The sequence below is a fragment of the Caloenas nicobarica genome, chromosome 36 (genome assembly GCF_036013445.1).
Source record: "Caloenas nicobarica isolate bCalNic1 chromosome 36, bCalNic1.hap1, whole genome shotgun sequence".
Classification (NCBI taxonomy): Eukaryota; Metazoa; Chordata; class Aves; order Columbiformes; family Columbidae; genus Caloenas; species Caloenas nicobarica.
In genome coordinates, this window is record NC_088280.1 from 1,382,303 (window position 1) to 1,408,168 (window position 25,866).

General features: G+C 66.0%; 2 protein-coding genes across 2 annotated transcripts; both read left to right on the top strand.

Moving 5' to 3' along the window:
- The first annotated feature begins 269 nt into the window (after positions 1 to 269).
- Positions 270 to 6,060, top strand: DNAJB1 (DnaJ heat shock protein family (Hsp40) member B1). Its single transcript, XM_065655048.1, has 3 exons — positions 270 to 1,945; positions 3,370 to 3,938; positions 5,139 to 6,060. The coding sequence occupies exons 1-3, from the start codon at positions 1,735 to 1,737 to the stop codon at positions 5,367 to 5,369; spliced, it is 1,011 nt and encodes a 336-aa protein (XP_065511120.1). The 5' UTR covers positions 270 to 1,734; the 3' UTR covers positions 5,370 to 6,060.
- Positions 6,061 to 6,773: 713 nt separating this feature from the next.
- Positions 6,774 to 25,359, top strand: GIPC1 (GIPC PDZ domain containing family member 1). The gene is made up of 7 exons (XM_065654954.1): positions 6,774 to 6,813; positions 9,109 to 9,432; positions 11,086 to 11,271; positions 14,160 to 14,340; positions 21,132 to 21,241; positions 21,636 to 21,717; positions 23,925 to 25,359. Exons 2-7 carry the CDS (start codon positions 9,157 to 9,159, stop codon positions 24,074 to 24,076), a joined length of 987 nt encoding a protein of 328 aa, XP_065511026.1. The 5' UTR covers positions 6,774 to 6,813; positions 9,109 to 9,156; the 3' UTR covers positions 24,077 to 25,359.
- Positions 25,360 to 25,866: the final 507 nt, after the last annotated feature.

Sequence of the window (25,866 nt, forward strand, 5' to 3'; positions counted from 1 at the left end):
GGCGCCGCGTGGGTGATGGCAAGCAGCCAATCAGGACCCGGGGACCCGGCGGCTCCGCCTCCGCTCTCACCCTCTCTCGCCCCGCCCAGTTTCTGCGGCAACGGGAACGCCTGACAGCGGCGCAGCCAATGGGATGCGGAGGCGCGGCGCGGAGTGACGGCGGCGGCAGCCAATGGGCTTGCGCGGTGGGCGGGGGAACGGCCGAGTGGCCTCGGGAGGGGGCGGGGCCTCGCGGTGGGCGGGGCCTGTGGGACGGGCACGGCGGGATAAGGGGACACATGGGGGCACGGACATTGTGTCCCCCCCAGACTCACCCGCCTCTGCTCCAGCGACCCCCTGTCCCCGCCGTGTCCCCATGTCCCCTGTCCCCCATGTCCCCCTGACCCCAATGTCCCCTGTCCCCCATGTCCCCCTGACCCCCATGTCCCATGTCCCCCATGTCCCCCTGTCCCTCTGACCCCCATGTCCCTGGGTCTTCATATCCCCTTGGCCACCTGCCCCCCATATTCCCATGTCCCCCATGTCCCCATGTCCCCTGTGTCCCAGCATCCTCATGTCCCCATGTCCAGATGTTCCCCACGTCCGCATGTCCCTTTAGCCCTGTGTCTCCATGTCCCAGTGTCCCCATGTCACCGCACCAGGGGCTGCCTGGGGTGTCTGTGCCCCAAATGTCACCCGAACAGGGGACCCCCATGGGGACATCGTTAGGGGACACGGCGGGGGGACAGACACCCCAGACGGTGTCATGGTGGTGACACCTGCAATGACAGGGATGGTGGGACGGGGCTGTGCCACTGGTGACAAGACACTGTGGGTGACAGGGATGGGCTGTGACCCAGCGTGACAGGATCGGCTATGGGCGTGGGTGACAACGTCTGGGGGTGACAGGGGCTGTCACCATGGTGACAGTCACTGTGGGTGACAGTTGCCACGGGTGACAGGGACAGAGTGTCACTGCGAGTAACAGAGTGGCCGTGGGTGACGATGACAGGTTGTCACTGTGGCTGACGAGATTGTCACGGTGAGTGACACGGGTGGGCTGTCTCTCAGGGTGACAGCGGCTCTGGCGACAGGGACAGGCTGTCGCTGTGGGTGACACTCTGTGTGACACGGACAGGGTGTCTCTCAGGGTGCCAGGGACAACTGTCTCCCGCGGTGCCGGTTGCCATGGTGACGGGGACAGGCCCCGCCCCTCCCGTTCCCATGGCAACACCCCGCTGGTCCCACTCGGGTAGGGGCAGGAAAGGGGCGGGGCTACGCCTGGCCACGCCCACCTCGACCCCCGCGCCACGGCGCAGACGCAAACCCGCACCGGCAGAGGGCGGTGCCCTCCTTTTCCCCGCCCCTTCCGTGACGCCACGGCCGCGGATTGGTGGAGCGGCGCGGGGGGCGTGGCCTAGCCCTCCTTTTCCCCGCCCCCTCCGTGACGCCGCGGATTGGCGGAGCGGCGCGGGGGGCGTGGCGTACCCCTCCTTTTCCCCGCCCCCTCCGTGACGCCGCGGATTGGCGGAGCTGCGCGGGGGGCGTGGCGTAGCCCTCCTTCTCCCCGCCCCCTCCGTGACGCCACGCCCTCGGATTGGCGGAGCTGCGCGGGGGGCGTGGCGCGGCCCTCCTTCTCCCCGCCCTCTTCGTGACGCCGCGGCCGCGGATTGGCGGAGCGGCGCGGGGGGCGTGGCGCGGCGGGCGGCGGGCTCTGGAAGGTTCCGCCGGCGGCTCAGAGCGGCGGCGCGGGGGATGGGGAAGGACTATTACCGCACGCTGGGGCTGCCCCGCGGCGCCTCGGCCGAGGACGTGCGGCGGGCCTACCGCCGGCAGGCCCTGCGCTTCCACCCCGACAAGAACAAGGAGCCGGGCGCCGAGGAGCGCTTCAAGGAGGTGGCCGAGGCCTACGACGTGCTCAGCGACCCTAAGAAGCGGGAGATCTTCGACAAGTACGGGGAGGAGGGTGAGCGGAGCCGGGAGACAGGGGGGGTGATAGGGGGGTGGGGCCTGGGTGGTGGTGGGTGAAGGTGGGGGCAAGGGCCAGGGTGGGGGTTTGGGGGGGCTGGGGGTGGTGGGGGTCAGGGTGAAGCGAGAGGGGTTTTGGGGGACAGGGTGGGGGTTTGGGGGGGTGGGGGTTTGGGGGGCTGGGGGTGGTGGGGGTCAGGGTGAAGCGAGAGGGGTTTTGGGGGACAGGGTGGGGGTTTGGGGGGGTGGGGGGCTGGGGGTGGTGGCGGTCAGGGTGAAGTGAGAGGGATTTTGGGGGACAGGGTGGGGGTTTGGGGGGCTGGGGGTGGTGGGGGTCAGGGTGAAGCGAGAGGGGTTTTGGGGGACAGGGTGGGGGTTTGGGGGGTGGGGGTTTGGGGGGGCTAGGGGTGGTGGGGGTCGGGGTGAAGCGAGAGGGGTTTGGGGGGACAGGGTGGGGGTCTGGGGGTCTGGGGGTGGTGGGGGTCAGGGTGAAGCGAGAGGGGTTTTGGGGGACAGGGTGGGGGTTTGGGGGACAGGGTGGGGCTTTGGGGGGGTGGGGGGCTGGGGGTCTGGGGGTGGTGGGGGTCAGGGTGAAGCGAGAGGGGTTTTGGGGGACAGGGTGGGGGTTTGGGGGGGTGGGGGTTTGGGGGGGCTAGGGGTGGTGGGGGTCAGGGTGAAGTGAGAGGGGTTTTGGGGGACAGGGTGGGGGTTTGGGGGGCTGGGGGTGGTGGGGGTCAGGGTGAAGCGAGAGGGGTTTGGGGGGACAGGGTGGGGGTTTGGGGGGGTGGGGGTGGTGGGGGACAGGGTGGGGGTGTGGGGGGTGGTGGGGGACAGGGTGATGTGGGGGAAGTTTGGGGGGGTGGGGGCCTGGGGGTGTTGGGGTGGAGGCGGAGGGATGTGTGGGGGTGGGGGGAAGATGAGCAGTGCGGGGTGGGGGGGCAGGAGGATGTGGGTGGGGGAGCTTGGGGGGACAGGCAGTGGGGCTGGGTTTGGGGTGACGTGGGGCTGGGGGGGATGCGCCATGGGAATGGGGGACTGGAGGGGGAGGACAGCGGAGTGGGGTGGGGAGTCAGCGTGGGGGTGGGTGTTGGGAATGGGGCTGGGGGTCGTGTGGGCTCTGGACAGGGTCTGGCGGGGGGTGACGAGGGGTGACGGGACTGTCGGGGGTGCCAGGGGCCCGTTGGGGGTGCCGCAGCCGCGCCGGGGTGTGCCGGGGGTGGGGGTGGATCTGGCTGGGCCTGTTGGGGCCCGTCCGGGGCGTCTGGCTGCGCCGCGTCCTCCGGCGCCGAGCAGAACCGGTTCCCGCTCCCGGCACTGGGGCCGCGCCAGATGCCGCCCCACGCCCGCGTCCCCACGCCCTGCCCCGGAACGCGCCGCTCGGTGACCACCCGCGGGCTGACCGGCACCTTCCACACGTTTTAGGGCTGAAAGGGGGAGCCCCGACCTCCAGCCAGGGTGGTTCCAATGGCCCCACCTTCACCTACACGTTCCGGGGCGACCCCCACCAGATGTTCGCCGAGTTCTTCGACGGCCGCAACCCTTTCGACACTTTCTTCGTCCAACGCAATGGGGACGATGATGACGGGGATGACACCTTCACCACGTTCCACATGGGGGGTTTCGGGAACGTCAGCTTCCCCCGAGGCCGGGGGGGGCCAGAGGGCGCCTGCCGTAAGCAAGACCCCCCAGTTCTATATGATCTGAAGGTCTCGTTGGAGGAGATTTACACCGGCTGCACCAAGAAGATGAAAATCTCCCACAAGCGGCTCAACCCCGATGGGAAAACGGTGCGGAACGAGGACAAGATCCTGACCATCGAGGTGAAGCGTGGCTGGAAGGAGGGCACCAAGATCACCTTCCCCAAGGAGGGCGACCAGACGCCCAACAACATCCCAGCCGACGTCGTCTTCGTCCTCAAGGACAAACCCCACAGCATCTTCCGCCGGGAGGGCTCGGACATTGTCTACCCGGCGAAGATCAGCTTGCGCGAGGTGTGTGGGGACGTTGGGGACGGCTTGGGCTTGGTGGGACGTTGGCAGTGGTTTGGTCTTGGTGGGGACGTTGAGAGCTGGTTGGTCTTGGTTGTGGTAGTGATGGGGATGTCAAGGATGGGTTGGTCTTGGTCCTGGGGGGGATGGGTTGGTCTTGGTGGTGGTTGGTTAGAAAGATGGTGGTGGTGAGGATGTGCCGGCTGGTTGGGTGGTGGGGACACGACGTGACGGGTGGTGCTCTGGGTAGGGGAGGTGCCATGGGAGGTTCTTTGGGTGGTGGGGACGTTGGGGCTGAATTGGTCTTGGTGGTGACATTGGGGGTGGTCTTGGTGTTGATGGGGACGTTGGAGACAGTTGGTCTTGGACTTGGTGGGATGGGTTGATCTTGGTGGGGACTTTGGGCACAGGTTGGTCTTGGTGAGGATGGGTTGGTCGTGGTCTTGGTGATGGTGGGGACATCGAGGGTGGGTTGGTCTTGGTGGTGGTTGGTTTGATAGGTGGTGGTGGTGAGGATTTGCTGGGTGGTTGGGTGGTGGGGACACGAAATGATGGGTGATGCTCTGGGTGGCAAAGGTGCTGTGGGGGGTTCTTTGAGGGATGGAGGCGTTGGGGGCGGTCAGCCTTGGGGGGGACATTGAGAGGGGGTTGGTCTCGATCTTGATGGGGACGTTGGGGACAGGTTGCTCTTGGTGGGGATGGGTTGGTCATAGTCTTGATGGTAGTGGGGATGTCGGGGGTGGGTTGGTCTTGGTCGGAGGGCGTTTGGTTTGATCGTGGTGGTGAGGACCATGCCAGGTGGTTGGATGGTGGGGACATGGATCTTTGGGAGTGGTTTGTCTTGGTCTTGGTGGGGACATTTGAGGGGGGATTGGTCTCAGTGGGGATGGGTTGGTCATAGTCTTGATGGTGGTTGGTTTGGTAGATACTGGTGGTGAGGATACACCAGGTGGCTGGGCGGTGCGGACACGAAGTGACGGGTGGGGAGAGGTGCCATGGGGGGCTCTTTGGGTGGTGGGGACGTGGTGGGTGGTTGGTCTAGCCGATCGTGGGTGATGGTGGCCGTGACGGGTGATGCTGGCTGTGGTGGGTGGTTGGTGTGGCTCACGGTGGGCGCTGGTGGCCACGGTGGGTGGTTGGTGTGGGTGACGGTGGCTACGGTGGCCGCAGTGACCGTGGCGTCCCCGTTGGCGTGTCCTGCAGGCGCTGTGCGGCTGCACGGTGAACACCCCCACGCTGGACGGCCGCACCATCCCCATGGTGTTCCAGGACGTGCTCAAGCCAGGGGTGAAGCGGCGCATCCCAGGGGAGGGGCTGCCCCTGCCCCGCAGCCCCGACCAGCGCGGGGACCTGGTCATCGAGTTCGAGGTCAAGTTCCCCGACAGGATCCCCCCGGCCTCGCGGACCCTCCTGGAGCAGATCCTGCCCGTCTGACCCCCCAAAAAGCACCGGGGCGGGGCGAGACCATATGGGGACCATGCAGGGGGGGCTGGGTGTCCTCACCCCACCCCCAGATCCTGGGGACCTGGGGGTAGGGGTGTCCTTGTCCCCCTGGCTTGGAGGGTGCGGTGTCCCCCCCCCCTCACCTTGGGGACCCTGGGATGTCCTTGTCCCCCAATATCTGGGGTGTCATGGGTGTCCCCCCCAACCCCACCTTGGGGGTCCTGAGGTCACTTTGTTGTCCCTCCCATCTTGGGGTGCTGGGGTGTCCCCACCCCATCCTGGGATGTCCTCATCCCCTCCATTTGGTGGGTCCTGGGGTGTCCCCCTCTCATCTTGGGGGTGACAAGGTGACCTTGTCCTTCTCTCCCAAGGTTTTGAGGGTGTCCTTGTCCTCCTGTCTTGGGGCTCCTGGTGTCCCTGTCCCCCCATCTCTGTGTTCTGATCCTGGGGTGTCTGTGTCTCTGTCCCCCCCCCCCCCCAACTTGTCCCCCAGTGTCCTTGTCCCCCCAATCTGGGGGGTTCCTGGTGTCCCTGTCCCCCCATGTCTGTGCTCTGGGGTGTCCCCATCCTGCCCCCCCGGGTCCCCTTGTCCCCCCTATCTTGGGGGGGTCCCTCTGTCCTAACCCCCCCATTTTGGGGTCCCCCCCGGGATCTGGGGGGGTCTGGGGGTGTCCTGACCTCCCCGGACAGGGGGGAGCCCCCCGGGGTGGGGGGTTGGGGGGTGGAGGGGCCGCGGGCGGCTCTTGGGGGGGGGGGCGGGCAGGACCCTCTTATCCTTAGGGATAAAACCGCCCGGAAAAGGGTCAGTTCCTGCAACAGGAGCGCACGAGTTCGGCTTTGTATAAAGCGCTGAAACCTCCGCTGGCTCCCTTGTCTTGCGGGGGGGGAGGAATGAGGTGGAGGGGACAGGGGGAGCTGGGGGGCTCCCCACACATTTGGCGCCGTGGGGTGACCCCTCCCCACCCAGGGGGCGCGTTCGCACACACGGAGGGTCTGGTCCCCCCAGAATGAGGGGCTGGTCCCCCCAGAATGAGGGGCTGGTGCCCTCCGGGATGGGCGGTGGAATTTCTTCTGTCCGTCCTCTTCGTCTTGCCCCGCCCTCGCCCGGCCACGCCCCCGACCACGCCCCCTCGGAACCCTCCGGCCACGCCCCCTCGGAGCCCCCGGCCACGCCCCCTTCCCGCCCCACCCCGCCGCCGGGACTCGCCGTCCTCGTTCCTGATTGGCTGCGGGCGGCCGGACGCTCCCATCGCCGCCAGCGGGGGTGGGGGGGAGCGGCCCAGCCCTTTCCTGCCCCCTCAGCCCTTTCACCCCCTCGCGTCTCCCATTGGCCGGCGGGGCGGGGGCGGGGGCGCTGATTGGTCCGGGCGGGGTTTGGCCCCGCCTTCCCGGAAGTGTCGCTCCGACAGCAGCGCCCGGCGGGAGGGTCCGGCCGGTGAGCGGGGGGTCCGGGGGGAAGCGGAGCGGGGGGTCCCGGCCCCGGGGGGGCGGCCGTGCTTCCCGGGGGGGCCGCGGGACTCGGGGCGCCGGGGGTCTCCTCCCGTGCCTCAGTTTCCCCTCTTGGCCCTCAGTTCCGGGCCCGACTCCCCAGGCCCCCCGGCCTCCGATCCCCCCTGGTTCCTCAGTCCCGGCCCCCGTGCCTCAGTTTCCCCCCCTTACCCCTCCATGTGTCCCCCTTTGTTTCTAAGTCCCCCCTGTGCCTCAGTTTCCCCCATTTGTTTCCCCCCTTTTCCCTCAGTCCCACCCCCCTGTGCCTCAGTTTCCCCCTTTGTCCCGCTTTGTCCCCTGTGCCACAGTTTCCCCTGTTTGTTCCCCCCCTTTGTCCCTCAGTCCCACCACCCCGTGCCTCAGTTTCCCCCGTTGTCCCTCATTCCCACCCCCTGTGCCTCAGTTTCCCCCTTTGTCCCGCTGTGTCCCCCGTGCCTCAGTTTCCCCCGTTGTCCCTCAGTCTCCCCGTGCCCCAGCTTCCCCCCCTTACCCCTCCATGTGTCCCCCTTTGTTTCTAAGTCCTCCCTGTGCCTCAGTTTCCCCCATTTGTTCCCCCCCTTTTCCCTCAGTCCCACCCCCTGTGCCTCAGTTTCCCCCTTTGTCCCTTCTTTCCCCCCCTTCTCCCTCAGTCCCAGCCCCCGTGCCCCAGTTTCCCCCGTTGTCCCTCAGTCCCACCCCCTGTGCCTCAGTTTCCCCCATTATCTCTCAGTCTCCTCATGCCCCAGCTTCCCCCCCTTATCCCTCCAAGTGTCCCCCTTTGTTTCTAAGTTCCCCCTGTGCCTCAGTTTCCCCCGCTTGTTCCCCCCTTATCCCTCAGTCCCACCCCCCTGTACCTCAGTTTCCCCCTTTGTCCCCCTGTGTCGCCTGTGCCTCAGTTTCCCCTCCCTTGTCCCTTCTTTCCCCCCCTTCCCCCTCAGTCCCACCCCCCCGTGCCTCAGTTTCCCCCATTGCCCCTCGATGTGTCCCCCTTTGTTTCTAAGTCCCCCCTGTGCCTCAGTTTCCCCTCCCTTGTCCCTTCTTTCCCCCACTTCCCCCTCAGTCCCACCCCCCTGTGCCTCAGTTTCCCCCTTTGTCCCCCTATGTCCCCTGTGCCCCCCTTTGTCCCTCAGTCTCCCTGTGCCTCAGTTTCCCCCTTTGTCCCCCCGTGCCTCAGTTTCCCCCATTTGTTCCCCCCCTTTTCCCTCAGTCCCACCCCCTGTGCCTCAGTTTCCCCCGTTGTCCCTCAGTCTCCCTGTGCCCCAACTTCCCCCCCTTACCCCTCCATGTCTCCCGCTTTGTTTCTAAGTTCCCCTGTGCCTCAGTTTCCCCTCCCTTGTCCCTTCATTCCCCCCCTTTTCCCTCAGTCCCACTCCCCTGTGCCTCAGTTTCCCCCTTTGTCCCGCTGTGTCCCCCGTGCCTCAGTTTCCCCCGTTGTCCCGCTGTGTCCCCCGTGCCTCAGTTTCCCCCGTTGTCCCGCTGTGTCCCCTGTGCCTCAGTTTCCCCCGTTTGTTCCCCCCTTATCCCTCAGTCCCACCCCCCTGTACCTCAGTTTCCCACTTTGTCCCCCTGTGTCCCCTGTGCCTCAGTTTCCCCTCCCTTGTCCCTTCTTTCCCCCCCTTCTCCCTCAGTCCCACCGCCCCGTGCCTCAGTTTCCCCCCCTTACCCCTCGAAGTGTCCCCCTTTGTTTCTAAGTCCCCCCTGTGCCTCAGTTTCCCCCATTTGTTTCCCCCCTTTTCCCTCAGTCCCACCCCCCTGTGCCTCAGTTTCCCCCTTTGTCCCCCTGTGTCCCCTGTGCCTCAGTTTCCCCCGTTTGTTTCCCCCCTTATCCCTCATTCCCACCCCCCTGTGCCTCAGTTTCCCCCTTTGTCCCGCTGTGTCCCCTGTGCCTCAGTTTCCCCCGTTTGTTCCCCCCCCTTATCCCTCGGTTCCAGCCCCCGTGCCTCAGTTTCCCCCCTTGCCCCTCCATGTGTCCCCCTTTGTTTCTAAGTTCCCCCTGTGCCTCAGTTTCCCCCCTTTGTTTCCCCCCTTTTCCCTCAGTCTCACCCCCCTGTGCCCCAGTTTCCCCCTTTGTCCCGCTGTGTCCCCTGTGCCTCAGTTTCCCCCGTTTGTTCCCCCCCTTATCTCTCATTCCCACCCCCCCGTGCCTCAGTTTCCCCCTTACCCCTCCATGTGTCCCCCTTTGTTTCTAAGTTCCCCTGTGCCTCAGTTTCCCCCGTTGTCCCTCAGTCTCCCCGTGCCTCAGTTTCCCCCTCTCTCCTTACAGCACCCAGCGAACCCCCGCAGGACCCCCCCTAAAAAAACCGTCCCCCCGATGCCGCTGGGCCTGGGCCGCCGCAAGAAGCCCCCGCCGCTGGTGGAGAACGAGGAGGCGGGCGGGGGGCGCGGGGGGGCGGGCGGGGAGCCCCCCGGGGGGCCGGGCGCTGGCGAAGGGACCCCCCCGGGGCTGCCGCCCCCCGCGCTGCGCCCGCGCCTGGTGTTCCACACGCAGCTGGCGCACGGGAGCCCCACGGGCCGCGTCGAGGGGTTCAGCAACGTGCGCGAGCTCTACGGCAAGATCGGGCAGGCGTTCGGCATCCCCCCGGCTGAGGTGGGCGCTGGGGCACCCGTGGGTGCTGGGGGGCTGGGGGTCTGCAGTGGGGCTGGGGAACAGGGCCCCCAGAGGGGTTTGGGGCACCCATGGGTGCTGGGGGGCTGGGGGTCGGCAGTGGGGCTGGGGGACAGGGCCCCCAGAGGGGTTTGCAGCACCCATGGGTGCTGGGGGGATGGAGGTCTGCAGTGGGGCTGGGGGACAGAGCACCCAGAGGAGTTTGGGGCACTCTGGGGGCTGCAGGCGCTGATGGGCACCTGGGGGGGATAAGGGCACCCATGGGTGCTGGGGGGCCAGGGGGTGCAGTGGGGCTGGGGAACAGGGCACCTGGAGGGGTTTGGGGCACCCATGGGTGCTGGGAGGCCAGGGGGTGCAGTGGGGCTGGGGGTCAGAGCACCCAGAGGGTTTGGGGCACAGGGGTTTGCATGGGGCTGGGGAACAGGGCCCCAGGAGGGGTTTGGGGCACCCATGGGTGCTGGGGGGATGGAGGTCTGCAGTGGGGCTGGGGAACAGGGCCCCCAGAGGGGTTTGGGGCACCCATGGGTGCTGTGGGGCTGGGGGTCTGCAGTGGGGACGGGGGACAGGGTCCCCGGAGGGGCTTGGGGCACCCATGGGTGCTGGAGGTGCAGTGGGGCTGGGGGTCACAGCACCCAGAGGGTTTGGGGCACAGGGGTCTGCAGTGGGGCTGGAGGACAGAGCCCCCAGAGGGGTTTGGGGCACCCATGGGTGCTGGGGGGCTGGGGGTCTGCAGTGGGGCTGGGGGACAGAGCACCCAGAGGGGTTTGGGGCACCCATGGGTGCTGGGAGGCCAGGGGGTGCAGTGGGGCTGGCGGACAGAGCACCCAGAGGGGTTTGGGGCACCCATGGGTGCTGGGGGGCTGGGGGTCTGCAGTGGGGCTGGGGGACAGAGCACCCAGAAGGGTCTGGGGCACTCTGGGGGCTGCAGGAGCTGATGGGCACGTGGCGGGCATCAGGGCACCCATGGGTGCTGGGAGGCCAGGGGGTGCAGTGGGGCTGGGGGACAGAGCACCCAGAGGGTTTGGGGCACCCAGAGGGGTTTGGGGCACCCTGGTGGCTGCAGGCGCTGATGGGCACCTGGGGGGGATAAGGGCACCCATGGGTGCTGGGCGGCCAGGGGGTGCAGTGGGGTTGGGGAACAGAGCACCCCGAGGGTTTGGGGCACCCAGAGGGGTTTGTGGCACCCATGGGTGCTGGAAGTGCAGTGGGGCTGGGGGACAGAGCACCTAGAGGGTTTGTGGCACCCATGGGTGCTGGGGGTGCAGTGGGGCTGGACACCGGGCACCCAGAGGGGTTTGGGGCAGGGAACCCCTGGGGGAGTCCTGAGGGTTCCATGTGTCCCCTGTGTCCCCAGCTGGGGGGGATCCCAATGTTCCCTGGGGGGTCCCATGTGTCCCCAGGGCGAGGGATCCTAAAGTCCCCTGGGGGGTCCCAATGTCCCCTGGGGGGTCCCATGTGTCCCCTGGCAGGTCCCAATGTCCCCTGGGGGGTCCCAATGTCCCCTGGGGGGTCCTACGCATCCTCCTGCAGACAGATCCTTCACGTCACCCAGCCGGGTCCCCCTTCTTCGCTCTCCCCCCCCCAGCATGTCCCCAGTGGTGTCCCCATGTCCCCTTCCTCGCTGTCCCCCCCCAGGTGATGTTCTGCACCCTCAACACGCACAAGGTGGACATGGAGAAGCTGCTGGGGGGGCAGATCGGCCTGGAGGATTTTATCTTTGCCCACACCAAGGGCCAGCGCAAGGAGGTGCAGGTGTTCAAGTCGGAGGAGGCGCTGGGTCTCACCATCACCGACAACGGTGCCGGCTACGCCTTCATCAAGGTGACACTGTGGGGACACCGGGGGGGCCTGGGGAGGGGGGACGTGGGGACGGCGCAGACAGTGGCTAAGTCAACGTGGGGATGGGGATGGAGAACCCTGAGGGACATCATTGGTCACTGGGGGGACAGGGGGACATCGCAGACAGTGGCCAAGTCAACATGGGGATGGGGAGAAGGACACCAAAGGACATCCCTGGTCGCTGGGGGAGACACGGGGACATCACAGATGGTGGGCAAGTCAACATGGGGATGGAGGACACCAAGGGATGTCCCTGGTCATTGGGGGGACATGGGGACGTTGCAGACAGTGGCCAAGTCAACGTGGGGATGGAGGACACCAAGGGATGTCCCTGGTCACTGGGGGGACATGGGGACGTTGCAGACAGTGGCCAAGTCAACGTGGGGATGGAGGACACCAAGGGATGTCCCTGGTCACTGGGGGGACATGGGGACGTTGCAGACAGTGGCCAAGTCAACGTGGGGATGGAGGACACCAAGGGATGTCCCTGGTCACTGGGGGGACATGGGGACGTTGCAGACAGTGGCCAAGTCAACGTGGGGATGGAGGACACCAAGGGATGTCCCTGGTCACTGGGGGGACATGGGGACGTTGCAGACAGTGGCCAAGTCAACGTGGGGATGGAGGACACCAAGGGATGTCCCTGGTCACTGGGGGGACATGGGGACGTTGCAGACAGTGGCCAAGTCAACGTGGGGATGGAGGACACCAAGGGATGTCCCTGGTCACTGGGGGGACATGGGGACGTTGCAGACAGTGGCCAAGTCACCGTGGGGATGGAGGACACCAAGGGATGTCCCTGGTCACTGCGGGGACATGGGGACGTTGCAGACAGTGGCCAAGTCAGCATGGGGATGGAGAACACCAAGGGACATCCCTGGTTACTGGGGGGACATGGGGACATCTCAGACAGTGGCCAAGTCAACGTGGGGATGGGAAGAAGGACAATAAGGGACATTCCTGTGGTCCCTGAGCCACCCTGGGTTGGGGAGGACATGGGGACTTTGCAGACAGTGGCCAAGTCAGCGTGGGGATGGAGGACACTGAGGAACATCCTTGGTCATTGGGGAGACATGGGGACATCACAGGTCGTGGCCATGTCAACATGGGGATGGAGGACACCAAGGGACATTCCTGGTCACTGGGGGGACATGGGGATGTCAGAGACAGTGGCCAAGTCAACGTGGGGATGGGGAGAAGAACACCAGGGGACATTCCTGATCACTGGGAGGACATGTGGTCCCTGGGGCTGGGGGACATGGGGACATCCCAACTGGTGGTCAGGTCAATGTGGGGATGGGGAAAAGGACACCAAGGGACATCCCTGGTTATTGAGAGGGGTCATGGGGTTGGTGGGCACCTGGGGACATCACAGGTGGTGGCCAAGTCAATGTGGGGATGGAGGACACTGAAGGACATCCCTGCTCACTGGGGAGACATGGGGACATCCCAAATAGTGGCCAAATCAATGTGGGGATGGGGAGAAGGTCAGCAAGGGACATTTGTAGTCGCTGGAGGGGGACATGTGGTTCCTGAGCCACCCTGGAGTTGTGGGGGGACATGGGAACATCCCACGTGGTGGCCAGGTCAATGTGGGGATGGGGAAGGAGAACACTGAGGGACATCACTGGTCACTAGGGGGAACGTGGGGACATTCCTGCTGGTGGCCAAGTCAGCATGGGGAGGGAGGAGACCAAAGGACATCCTGGTCATTGAGGGGACATGGGGTCCCTGGGGCTGGTGGCCAAGTCAGCATGGGGAAGGGGAAGGAGGACATCAAGGGACATCCATGGTCACTGAGGGGGAGACGTGGGGCTGGGGGGACCTGGGGACATCTGAGCTGGTGGCCCCTGGCGGGGATGGAGGACACCAGGGGATGTCCTTGGTCACTGCGGGGGGACATGGGGTTGGAGGAGACCTGGGGACATCACAGGCAGTAGCCCTGGGGTTGGGAGGGACGTGGGGACATGGCAAGTGGTGGTCAAGTCAATGTGGGGATGGGGATGGAGGACACCGAGGGACATTCCTGGTCACTGGGGGGGACATGGGGTTGGGGGGTCATGGGGACATCGGGCCAAGTCAATGTGGGGATGGGGAGAAGGACACCAAGGGACATGTGGATTACTCTGGGGGGATGTGGGGTCCCCTTGGGTGGTCTCTGAGCTGCCGTGAGGCCGGGGGGGACACGGGGACATCACAGATGGTGCCCAGGTGGGGATGGAGAAGCAGGACATCAGGGGACATCCTGGATTGTCATGACGGGGTGTAGAGACCCCATGGTGGTCCCTGAGCCATGGGGGGCTGGGGGTGACCTGGGGACATCCTTGAGGATTGTGGGGGCCATGGTGGCCCCTGGGTGGTCCCTGAGCTGCCCTGGGGCTGGAGGTGACACATGGGGACATCTCAGAAGGTTCCCAGGTCAGCGTGGGGATGGGGACACCAGGGGACATCCTGGATTGTCGTGGGGGGACATGGAGACACCCGGGTGGCCCCTGAGTCACTGTGAGGCTGAGGGGGACTTGGGGACATCCCTGAGCATTGTGGGGGCCATGGTGACCCCTGGGTGGTCCCTGAGCTGCCCTGGGGCTGGAAGGTGACAGATGGGGACATCTCAGAAGGTTCCCAGGTCAGCATGGGGATGGGGACACCAGGGGACACCATGGTCTGTCATGGAGAGAGGGAGGGACATGGTGACCCCTGGGTGGTCCCCGAGCTGCCCTGGGGCTGGAGGTGACACATGGGGGCATCTCAGAAGGTTCCCAGGTCAGCGTGGGGATGGGGACACCAGGGGACATCCCGGATTGTCGTGGGGGGCCACGCTGACCCCCGTGGGTGACATTGGCCCCTGGTGACCCCGGTTGTCCCCGCAGCGGATCCGCGAGGGCAGCGTGATCGACCGGATCCCGGTGATCGGCGTCGGGGACATGATCGAGGCCATCGACGGGCGCAGCCTGGTGGGCGCGCGGCACTTCGAGGTGGCCAAGATGCTGAAGGAGCTGCCGCGTGGCCGGAGCTTCGCGCTGCAGCTCACGGAGCCGCGCAGGGCCTTCGGTGCGGAACTGGGAGCACTGGGAGCACAGCTGGGGGAACTGGGAGCACTGGGAACCCAAGTGGGAGCCCAGCTGGGGGAACTGGGAGCCCAAGTGGGAAACCAAGTGGGGGAATTAGGAGCACTGGGAGGCCAACTTGGGGAACTGGGAGCACTGGGAGGCCAACCTGGGGAACTGGGAGCACTGGGAGGCCAACAGGGGGACTGGGAGCGCAACTGGTAGCCCAACTGGGAGCCCAACTGGGAGCATTAGGGGCACTGAAAACCCAACGGGGAGCCCACCTGGGGGGACTGGGAGCCCAACTGGGAGAACTGGGAGCACAGGGAGCACAACTGGGGGAACTGGGAGCACTCAGGACACTGGGAGCCCAGCTTGGGGAACTAGGAGCCCAACTGGGGGAACTGGGAGCACTGGGAGCCCAAGTGGGAGCCCACTGGGGGAACTGGGAGCCCAGCTGGGGGAACTGGGAGCACTGGGAGCCCAAGTGGGAGCCCAGTGGGGGGAACTGGGAGCCCAAGTGGGAAACCAAGTGGGGGAATTAGGAGCACTGGGAGGCCAACTTGGGGAACTGGGAGCACTGGGAGGCCAACAGGGGGACTGGGAGCGCAACTGGGAAACCAACTGGGAGCCTAACTGGGAGCATTGGGGGCACTGAAAACCCAATGGGGAGCCCACCTGGGGGGACTGGGAGCCCAACTGGGAGAACTGGGAGCACAGGGAGCACAACTGGGGGAACTGGGAGCACTCAGGACACTGGGAGCCCAGCTGGGGGAGCTGGGAGCCCAACTGGGGGAACTGGGAGCACTGGGAACCCAAGTGGGAGCCCAGCTGGGGGAACTGGGAGCCCAACTGGGAAACCAAGTGGGGGAATTAGGGGCACTGGGAGGCCAACTTGGAGAACTGGGAGCACTGGGAGGCCAATAGGGGGACTGGGAGCGCAACTGGGAAACCAACTGGGAGCCCAACTGGGAAACCAACTGGGAGCCCAACTGGGAGCATTTGGGGCACTGAAAACCCAATGGGGAGCCCACCTGGGGGGACTTGGAGCACAGGGAGTACAACTGGGGGAACTGGGAGCCCTCAGGGCACTGGGAGCCCAGCTGGGGGAACTGGGAGCCCACTGGGGGAACTAGGAGCCCAACTGGGGGAACTGGGAGAACTGGGAGCCCAAGTGGGAGCCCAGCTGGGGGAAATGGGAGCCCAACTGGGAAACCAAGTGGGGGAATTAGGAGCACTGGGAGGCCAACTTGGGGAACTGGGAGCACTGGGAGGCCAACAGGGGGACTGGGAGTGCAACAGGGAAACCAACTGGTAGCCCAACTGGGAGCATTGGGGGCACTGAAAACCCAATGGGGAGCCCACCTGGGGGGACTTGGAGCACAGGGAGTACAACTGGGGGAACTGGGAGCCCTCAGGGCACTGGGAGCCCAGCTGGGGGAACTGGGAGCCCACTGGGGGAACTAGGAGCCCAACCGGGAGAACTGGGAGCCCAAGTGGGAGCCCAGCTGGGGGAAATGGGAGCCCAACTGGGAAACCAAGTAGGGGAATTAGGAGCACTGGGAGGCCAACTTGGGGAACTGGGAGCACTGAGAGGCCAACAAGGGGACTGGGAGTGCAACTGGGAAACCAACTGGGAGCCCAACTGGGAAACCAACTGGGAGCCCAACTGGGAGCATTGGGGGCACTGAAAACCCAATGGGGAGCCCACCTGGGGGGACTGGGAGCCCAACTGGGAGAACTGGGAGCACAGGGAGCACAACTGGGGGAACTGGGAGCACCCAGGGCACTGGGAGCCCAGCTGGGGGAACTGGGAGCCCAGCTGGGGGAACTGGGAGCACTGGGAACCCAAGTGGGAGCCCAGCTGGGGGAACTGGGAGCCCAGCTGGGGGAACTGGGAGCACTGGGAACCCAAGTGGGAGCCCAGCTGGGGGAACTGGGAGCCCAAGTGGGAAACCAAGTGGGGGAATTAGGAGCACTGGGAGGCCAACTTGGGGAACTGGGAGCACTGGGAGGCCAACAGGGGGACTGGGAGCGCAACTGGGAGCCCAACTGGGAGCATTGGGGGCACTGAAAACCCAACGGGGAGCCCAACTGGGGGGACTGGGAGCCCAACTGGGAGAACTGGGAGCACAGGGAGCACAACTGGGGGAACTGGGAGCCCAGCTGGGGGAACTAGGAGCCCAACTGGGGGAACTGGGAGTACTGGGAGACCAAGTGGGAGCCCACTGGGGGAACTAGGAGCCCAGCTGGGGGAACTGGGAGCACTGGGAGCCCAAGTGGGAGCCCAGCTGGGGGAACTGGGAGCCCAATTGGGAAACCAAGTGGGGGAATTAGGAGCACTGGGAGGCCAACTTGGGGAACTGGGAGCACTGGGAGGCCAACAGGGGGACTGGGAGTGCAACTGGGAAACCAACTGGGAGCCCAACTGGGAAACCAACTGGGAGCCCAACTGGGAGCATTGGGGGCACTGAAAACCCAACGGGGAGCCCAACTGGGGAGACTGGGAGCCCAACTGGGAGAACTGGGAGCACAGGGAGCACAACTGGGGGAACTGGGAGCACCCAGGGCACTGGGAGCCCACTGGGGGAACTGGGAACCCAGCTGGGGGAACTGGGAGCACTGGGAGCCCAAGTGGGAGCCCAGCTGGGGCAACTGGGAGCCCAACTGGGAAACCAAGTGGGGGAATTAGGGGCACTGGGAGGCCAACTTGGAGAACTGGGAGCACTGGGAGGCCAACAGGGGGACTGGGAGCGCAACTGGGAAACCAACTGGGAGCCCAACTGGGAGCATTGTGGGCACTGAAAACCCAACGGGGAGCCCAGCTGGGGGGACTGGGAGCCCAACTGGGAGAACTGGGAGCACAGGGAGCACAACTGGGGGAACTGGGAGCACTCAGGACACTGGGAGCCCACTGGGGGAACTAGGAGCCCAGCTGGGGGAACTGGGAGCACTGGGAGCCCAAGTGGGAGCCCACTGGGGGAACTGGGAGCCCAGCTTGGGGAACTGGGAGCACTGGGAGCCCAAGTGGGAGCCCAGCTGGGGGAACTGGGAGCCCAAGTGGGAAACCAACTGGGAGCCCAACTGGGAGCATTGGGGGCACTGAAAACCCAACGGGGAGCCCAGCTGGGGGGACTGGGAGCCCAACTGGGAGAACTGGGAGCACTGGGAGCCCAAGTGGGAGCCCAGCTGGGGGAACTGGGAGCCCAATTGGGAAACCAAGTGGGGGAATTAGAAGCACTGGGAGGCCAACTTGGGGAACTGGGAGCACTGGGAGGCCAACAGGGGGACTGGGAGCGCAACTGGGAAACCAACTGGGAGCCCAACTGGGAAACCAACTGGGAGCCCAACTGGGAGCATTGGGGGCACTGAAAACCCAACGGGGAGCCCAACTGGGGAGACTGGGAGCCCAACTGGGAGAACTGGGAGCACAGGGAGCACAACTGGGGGAACTGGGAGCACCCAGGGCACTGGGAGCCCACTGGGGGAACTGGGAACCCAGCTGGGGGAACTGGGAGCACTGGGAGCCCAAGTGGGAGCCCAGCTGGGGCAACTGGGAGTCCAACTGGGAAACCAAGTGGGGGAATTAGGGGCACTGGGAGGCCAACTTGGAGAACTGGGAGCACTGGGAGGCCAACAGGGGGACTGGGAGCGCAACTGGGAAACCAACTGGGAGCCCAACTGGGAGCATTGTGGGCACTGAAAACCCAACGGGGAGCCCACCTGGGGGGACTGGGAGCCCAACTGGGAGAACTGGGAGCACAGGGAGCACAACTGGGGGAACTGGGAGCACTCAGGACACTGGGAGCCCACTGGGGGAACTAGGAGCCCAGCTGGGGGAACTGGGAGCACTGGGAGCCCAAGTGGGAGCCCACTGGGGGAACTGGGAGCCCAGCTTGGGGAACTGGGAGCACTGGGAGCCCAAGTGGGAGCCCAGCTGGGGGAACTGGGAGCCCAAGTGGGAAACCAAGTGGGGGAATTAGGAGCACTGGGAGGCCAACTTGGGGAACTGGGAGCACTGGGAGGCCAACAGGGGGACTGGGAGCGCAACTGGTAGCCCAACTGGGAGCATTGGGGGCACTGAAAACCCAACGGGGAGCCCAGCTGGGGGGACTGGGAGCCCAACTGGGAGAACTGGGAGCACTGGGAGCACAACTGGGGGAACTGGGAGCACTCAGGACACTGGGAGCCCACTGGGGGAACTGGGAGCCCAGCTTGGGGAACTGGGAGCCCAACTGGGGGAACTGGGAGCACTGGGAGCCCAAGTGGGAGCCCAGCTGGGGGAACTGGGAGCCCAACTGGGAAACCAAGTGGGGGAATTAGGGGCACTGGGAGGCCAACTTGGGGAACTGGGAGTACTGGGAGGCCAACAGGGGGACTGGGAGCGCAACTGGGAAACCAACTGGGAGCCCAACTGGGAGCATTGGGGGCACTGAAAACCCAACGGGGAGCCCACCTGGGGGGACTGGGAGCCCAACTGGGAGAACTGGGAGCACAGGGAGCACAACTGGGGGAACTGGGAGCACTCAGGACACTGGGAGCCCACTGGGGGAACTGGGAGCCCGGCTTGGGGAACTGGGAGCCCAGCTGGGGGAACTAGGAGCCCAGCTGGGGGAACTGGGAGCACTGGGAGCCCAAGTGGGAGCCCACTGGGGGAACTGGGAGCCCAGCTTGGGGAACTGGGAGCACTGGGAGCCCAAGTGGGAGCCCAGCTGGGGGAACTGGGAGCCCAAGTGGGAAACCAAGTGGGGGAATTAGGAGCACTGGGAGGCCAACTTGGGGAACTGGGAGCACTGGGAGGCCAACAGGGGGACTGGGAGCGCAACTGGTAGCCCAACTGGGAGCATTGGGGGCACTGAAAACCCAACGGGGAGCCCACCTGGGGGGACTGGGAGCCCAACTGGGAGAACTGGGAGCACAGGGAGCCCAACTGGGAGAACTGGGAGCACTGGGAGCACAACTGGGGGAACTGGGAGCACTCAGGACACTGGGAGCCCACTGGGGGAACTGGGAGCCCAGCTTGGGGAACTGGGAGCCCAGCTGGGGGAACTGGGAGCACTGGGAGCACAAGTGGGAGCCCAGCTGGGGGAACTGGGAGCCCAACTGGGAAACCAAGTGGGGGAATTAGGGGCACTGGGAGGCCAACTTGGGGAACTGGGAGCACTGGGAGGCCAACAGGGGGACTGGGAGCGCAACTGGGAAACCAACTGGGAGCCCAACTGGGAGCATTGGGGGCACTGAAAACCCAACGGGGAGCCCAGCTGGGGGGACTGGGAGCCCAACTGGGAGAACTGGGAGCACTGGGAGCACAACTGGGGGAACTGGGAGCACTCAGGACACTGGGAGCCCACTGGGGGAACTGGGAGCCCGGCTTGGGGAACTGGGAGCCCAGCTGGGGGAACTAGGAGCCCAGCTGGGGGAACTGGGAGCACTGGGAGCCCAAGTGGGAGCCCACTGGGGGAACTGGGAGCCCAGCTTGGGGAACTGGGAGCACTGGGAGCCCAAGTGGGAGCCCAGCTGGGGGAACTGGGAGCCCAAGTGGGAAACCAAGTGGGGGAATTAGGAGCACTGGGAGGCCAACTTGGGGAACTGGGAGCACTGGGAGGCCAACAGGGGGACTGGGAGCGCAACTGGTAGCCCAACTGGGAGCATTGGGGGCACTGAAAACCCAACGGGGAGCCCAGCTGGGGGGACTGGGAGCCCAACTGGGAGAACTGGGAGCACAGGGAGCACAACTGGGGGAACTGGGAGCACTGGGAGCCCAAGTGGGAGCCCAACTGGGGGAACTGGGAGCACTGGGAGGCCAACAGGGGGACTGGGAGCGCAACTGGGAGCCCAACTGGGAGCATTGGGGGCACTGAAAACCCAACGGGGAGCCCACCTGGGGGGACTGGGAGCCCAACTGGGAGGACTGGGAGCCCAACTGGGAGAACTGGGAGCACAGGGAGCACAACTGGGGGAACTGGGAGCACCCAGGGCACTGGGAGCCCAGCTGGGGGAACTGGGAGCCCAGCTGGGGGAACTGGGAGCACTGGGAGCCCAAGTGGGAGCCCAGCTGGGGGAACTGGGAGCCCAGCTGGGGGAACTGGGAGCACTGGGAGCCCAAGTGGGAGCCCACTGGGGGAACTGGGAGCCCAACTGGGGGTACTGGGAGCACTGGGGAGTACTGGGAACCCAAACTGGAGGAGCTGGAAGCCCAACTGGGAACGCAACTGGGAGAACTGGGAGAACTGGGGGCCCACTGGGAGTACTGGGAGCCCCCCGCCAGGGCTGGGAGGACCCAGGTGTCCAGTGGTGCTGGGACCCCCCAAAATGGGGGGAACCCCAAAACCCGGGGTGGGGGGGTGTTGATGGGGACCCTTATTCCTGGGGGGGGGGGCTTGGGGGACCCCAAAACTCGCGGGGGGGGCTGATGGGGATGAGTTGTGCTTGGGGGCACCCCAGAACCTTGGGGGGGGCTGATAGGGACCCATAGTTCTGGGGGGAGAATGAGGGGACCCCAAAACCCACTGGAGAGGCTGAGGGGGATCAGTCGTGCTTGGGGGGACCCCAAAACCTGGGGGAGACCCCAAAACCCAAGGGAGGGCTGTATGCCCAGGGAGGGGCAGAGGAGACCCCCAACCAGGGGGAGCTGTGGGGTCCCCCAAACCTGGGGGACACAGAGGGGGACCCCAATACCAATGTGGACCCCCGCAAACCTTTCCCATCCATCCTCTTGGGTCCTGGGGGCTGCGGTTGGGTTGGAGCTGGAGGGGCCCCCCGATAATTTCCCTCCCTCCCTTTGTCCCCTTGCAGACATGATCGGGCCGCGGGCCGGGGGGGGGCGCGGGGGAGGCCCCCAAATGGGGAGCGGCCGGGGGACCCTGCGGCTGCGCTCACGGGGACCCCCCACCCTGGAGGAGCAGGTGGGGACACGGGGGGACGTGGGGGACACAGGGGATGGGGGGACGTGGGGGGACATGGGGGGACGGGGTGGGGACAGAGGGGGACGCAGGGGATGGGGGGGACAGGGGGACGGGGGAATGGGATGGGGACAGGTGGGGGACATGGGAGGACAGCGGGGACGAGGGGGACACGGGACGGGAGGATGTGGGGGGAAATGGGGGGACACGGGGGGACAGAGTGGGGACGGGGGGGGTCACGGGATGGGGAGGGTGGGGGGACAGGGGAACAGGGAGATGGAAGATGGGGGGAAGGGGGGACAGGGGGAGGAATGGGGGGGACGGGGGAACACAGGGGGACTTGGGGGGACATGGGGATGCCCCCATCCCGGCCCCCCCCGACCCCCTGTCCCCCCAGCCCTCAGCCTTCGAGGAGCGAGCGGTGGCCAAAGTGGACGATCTGCTGGAGAGTTACATGGGGATCCGGGACAGCGAGCTGGGTGAGTGACAATGGGGACACTGGGGACACATGGGGATCCGGGACAGCGAGCTGGGGGAGTGACAATGGGGACACTGAGGACACATGGGGATCCGGGACAGCGAGCTGGGGGAGTGACAATGGGGACACTGGGGACACATGGGGATCCGGGACAGCGAGCTGGGGGAGTGACAATGGGGACACTGGGGACACATGGGGATCCGGGACAGCGAGCTGGGCGAGTGACAATGGGGACATTGGGGACACATGGGGATCCGGGACAGCGAGCTGGGTGAGTGACAATGGGGACACTGGGGACACATGGGGATCCGGGACAGCGAGCTGGGTGAGTGACAATGGGGACACTGGGGACACGTGGGGATCCGGGACAGCGAGCTGGGTGAGTGACAATGGGGACACTGGGGACACATGGGGATCCGGGACAGCGAGCTGGGGGAGTGACAATGGGGACACTGGGGACACGTGGGGATCCGGGACAGCGAGCTGGGTGAGTGACAGTGGGGACACTGGGGACACATGGGGATCCGGGACAGCGAGCTGGGGGAGTGACAATGGGGACACTGGGGACACAGGGGGATCCGGTGTCCTGGTGTCCCCTGAGTGTCCCCTGTGTCCCATGACCCCTGGGTGTCCCCTGGGTGTCCTGGTGTCCCCTGAGTGTCCCCTGTGTCCCATGGCCCCTGTGTGTCCCCTGGGTGTCCTGGTGTCCCCTGAGTGTCCCCTGTGTCCCATGACCCCTGGGTGTCCTGGTGTCCCCTGAGTGTCCCTTGTGTCCCATGACCCCTGGGTGTCCTGGTGTCCCCTGAGTGTCCCTGTGTCCCATGACCCCTGGGTGTCCCCTGAGTGTCCCCTGTGTCCCATGACCCCTGGGTGTCCTGGTGTCCCCTGAGTGTCCCTGTGTCCCATGACCCCTGGGTGTCCTGGTGTCCCCTGAGTGTCCCTGTGTCCCATGACCCCTGGGTGTCCCCTGAGTGTCCCCTGTGTCCCATGACCCCTGGGTGTCCTGGTGTCCCCTGAGTGTCCCTGTGTCCCATGACCCCTGGGTGTCCCCTGAGTGTCCCCTGTGTCCCATGGCCCCTGGGTGTCCTGGTGTCCCTTGAGTGTCCCCTGTGTCCCATGACCCCTGGGTGTCCCCTGGGTGTCCTGGTGTCCCTTGAGTGTCCCCTATGTCCCATGGCCCCTGGGTGTCCCCTGGGTGTCCTGGTGTCCCCTGAGTGTCCTCTGAGTGTCCCCTGAGTGTCTCCTGGGTGTCCCCATGACTCCTGCATGTCCTCTGAGTGTCCCCTGGGTGTCCCTGTGTCCCCATGACCCCTGGGTGTCCTGGTGTCCCTTGAGTGTCCCCTATGTCCCATGGCCCCTGGGTGTCCCCTGGGTGTCCTGGTGTCCCCTGAGTGTCCTCTGAGTGTCCCCTGAGTGTCTCCTGGGTGTCCCCATGACTCCTGCATGTCCTCTGAGTGTCCCCTGGGTGTCCCTGTGTCCCCATGACCCCTGGGTGTCCTGGTGTCCCCTGAGTGTCCCCTGTGTCCCATGATGCCTGGGTGTCCCCTGGGTGTTCTGGTGTCCCCTGAGTGTCCCCTGTATCCTATGACCCCTGGGTGTCCCCTGAGTGTCCCCTGTGTCCCATGACCCCTGGGTGTCCCCTGGGTGTCCTGGCGTCCCTTGAGTGTCCCCTGTGTCCCATAACTCCTGGGTGTCCCGGTGTCCCCTGAGTGTCCCCGTGTCCCATGACCCCTGGGTGTCCTGGTGTCCCCTGAGTGTCCTCTGAGTGTCCCCTGAGTGTCTCCTGGGTGTCCCCATGACTCCTGCTTGTCCTCTGAGTGTCCCCTGGGTGTCCCTGTGTCCCCATGACCCCTGGGTGTCCCTTGGGCGTCCCCTGGGTGTCCCCTGTGTCCCATGACCCGTGGGTGTCCCCTGGGTGTCCTGGTGTCCCCTGAGTGTCCTCTGTGTCCCATGGCCCCTGGATGTCCTGGTGTCCCCTGGGTGTCCCCTGTGTCCCCTGAGTGTGCCCTGTGTCCCATGGCCCCTGGGTGTCCCCTGGGTGTCCTGGTGTCCCCTGAGTGTCCTCTGAGTGTCCCCTGAGTGTCTCCTGGGTGTCCCCATGACTCCTGCATGTCCTCTGAGTGTCCCCTGGGTGTCCCCTGTGTCCCATGACCCCTGGGTGTCCCCTGGGTGTCCTGGTGTCCCCTGAGTGTCCCCGTGTCCCCGCAGCCGCCACCATGGTGGAGCTGGGCCGTGACGCGCGGGACCCCGACACGCTGGCCCAGGCCCTGGACTCGCAGCTCGGGGACTTCGCCTTCCCGGACGAGTTCGTGTTCGACGTCTGGGGCGCCATCGGGGACGCCAGGGCCGGCCGTGGGTAGAGACCCCCCCGGGACCCCCCCAAACCGCAGACACCCCCTGAGACACCCGAGGGACCCCCCTGGGACCCCCTCACACCACATATTCCCCTGGGAACCCCCCCAACCGCAGACCCACCCCCCCCCAGAACCACAGGGCCACCCCCAGCACCCTGGGACCCCCCCCGTGATTTGGGACCCGCCACCCCGCCGACCACTACAGCCTGGGCCCCCCCCGGCTCCTGTTTGTGATTGGGCGCCCCCCCCACTTCAAAATGGGGCCCCCCCCAAAAAACGCTGGACCCCTCCCTCAGTATCTGCTGGAGATGGGGGTCCCCCCAGCATCCCCCCCCCAGGCTGGGAGTGCCCCCATGAACCCCCCCCCTGCATCCCCCAATGGACCTGGGTGCCCCCCCAACTCCAGACCCCCCCCCCCACGACCGCCCTGGGACCACCACTACCTTCTGGGGACCCCCCAATGGACCTGGGTGCCCCCCCCCCAAATAACCCTGCCCCCCGCAGTGACCTGGGACCCCAACAGAGGTGGGCGTCCCCCTATCCCTACCCGCCCCCCCCCCCAAAAATGTGGCTTCCCCCCCATCCAGGGACCCCCCATTTCCTGGAGGGTCCCTCCATGGACCTGGATGCCCCCCATTTTTGGGACCCACCACCTCATGGCCTGGGCCCCGGCCCCCCCGTGAATGTGGGGACCCCCCCAAAACGAGACCCCTTTAAAGCGCCCCCCCCGCCCCGTGTCCCTTAGTGCCTCCCCATGACACCAGTGCCCCCTGCAGGGTGAGGGATGAGGGTCCCCCCTCTACCCCCTCAAGGGGCTTTTTGGGGGGGGGGGAGGACCGGAGCAGCCCTGTGTCCCCCAAAATATGAGACAGACCCCCCCACCCTGGTGCCAATCTGAGCCTGTCACACACTGTCCCCCCTGTCACACACTGTCCCCCCCCAACACACCGTGTCCCCCGCCGTCACACACTGTCCCCCCATCGCACTGACTACCTCGGGGGGGTCGGGGAGGGGACACGTCCTGGGGGGTCGCTGGAGCCCGGGGCAGGGGGGCACGGGGGGAGCGCCCCCCCGCCACCCACGGGGTTATTTTTGTATTTTCATGGCAAATGATTTTAACATAAAATAGAGAGAAATTGGGAGTGGCTGCTGCTGGGGGGGGGTGCGGGGGGGCCTTGAATGGGGGAACAGCTGAGCCAGGACCTGTCCTGACCCTGCACCTTCCGAACCCCCCCCGAACACCCCGTACCCCTCTGAACCTGCCCACGTACCCCCTGAACCCCCCCTGTACCCCCATAAACAAGCTGTACCCCCCAAACCCCCCCTGTCCCCCATGTACCTCCTGTACCCCGCCGTACCCACCCGTGCCCCCCCTGTACCCCCGTAAACAAGCTGTACCCCTCGAGCCCCCCTGTACCCCCTAAACCCCCCTGTACTCCCTGCACCCCCACTGGAACCACTTCATACCCCCTGAGCCCCCCTATGCCCCCCCATACCCCTGTGCCCCCCATACCCCCCATGCCCCCTGTAGCCCCCATACCCCCCGTACCCCCTGTACTCCATGTACCCCCCTGAACCCCCCTGTACCCCCCTGTACCCACCTGTGCCCCCCCTGTACCCCCCTGTACCCCCCTGTACCCCCCTGTGCCCCCCTGTGCCCTCCCGCACACCCCTGCACCCCCTAAACACCCTGTACCCCCCTTCTCCCCCCCGCCCACTTGTGTGTCCCCCCCATCGCTTCGTGAGGCTCAGCGCACCCGGACGCCTGGGTCCCCCGGGCTGGGGGCAGCCCGGAC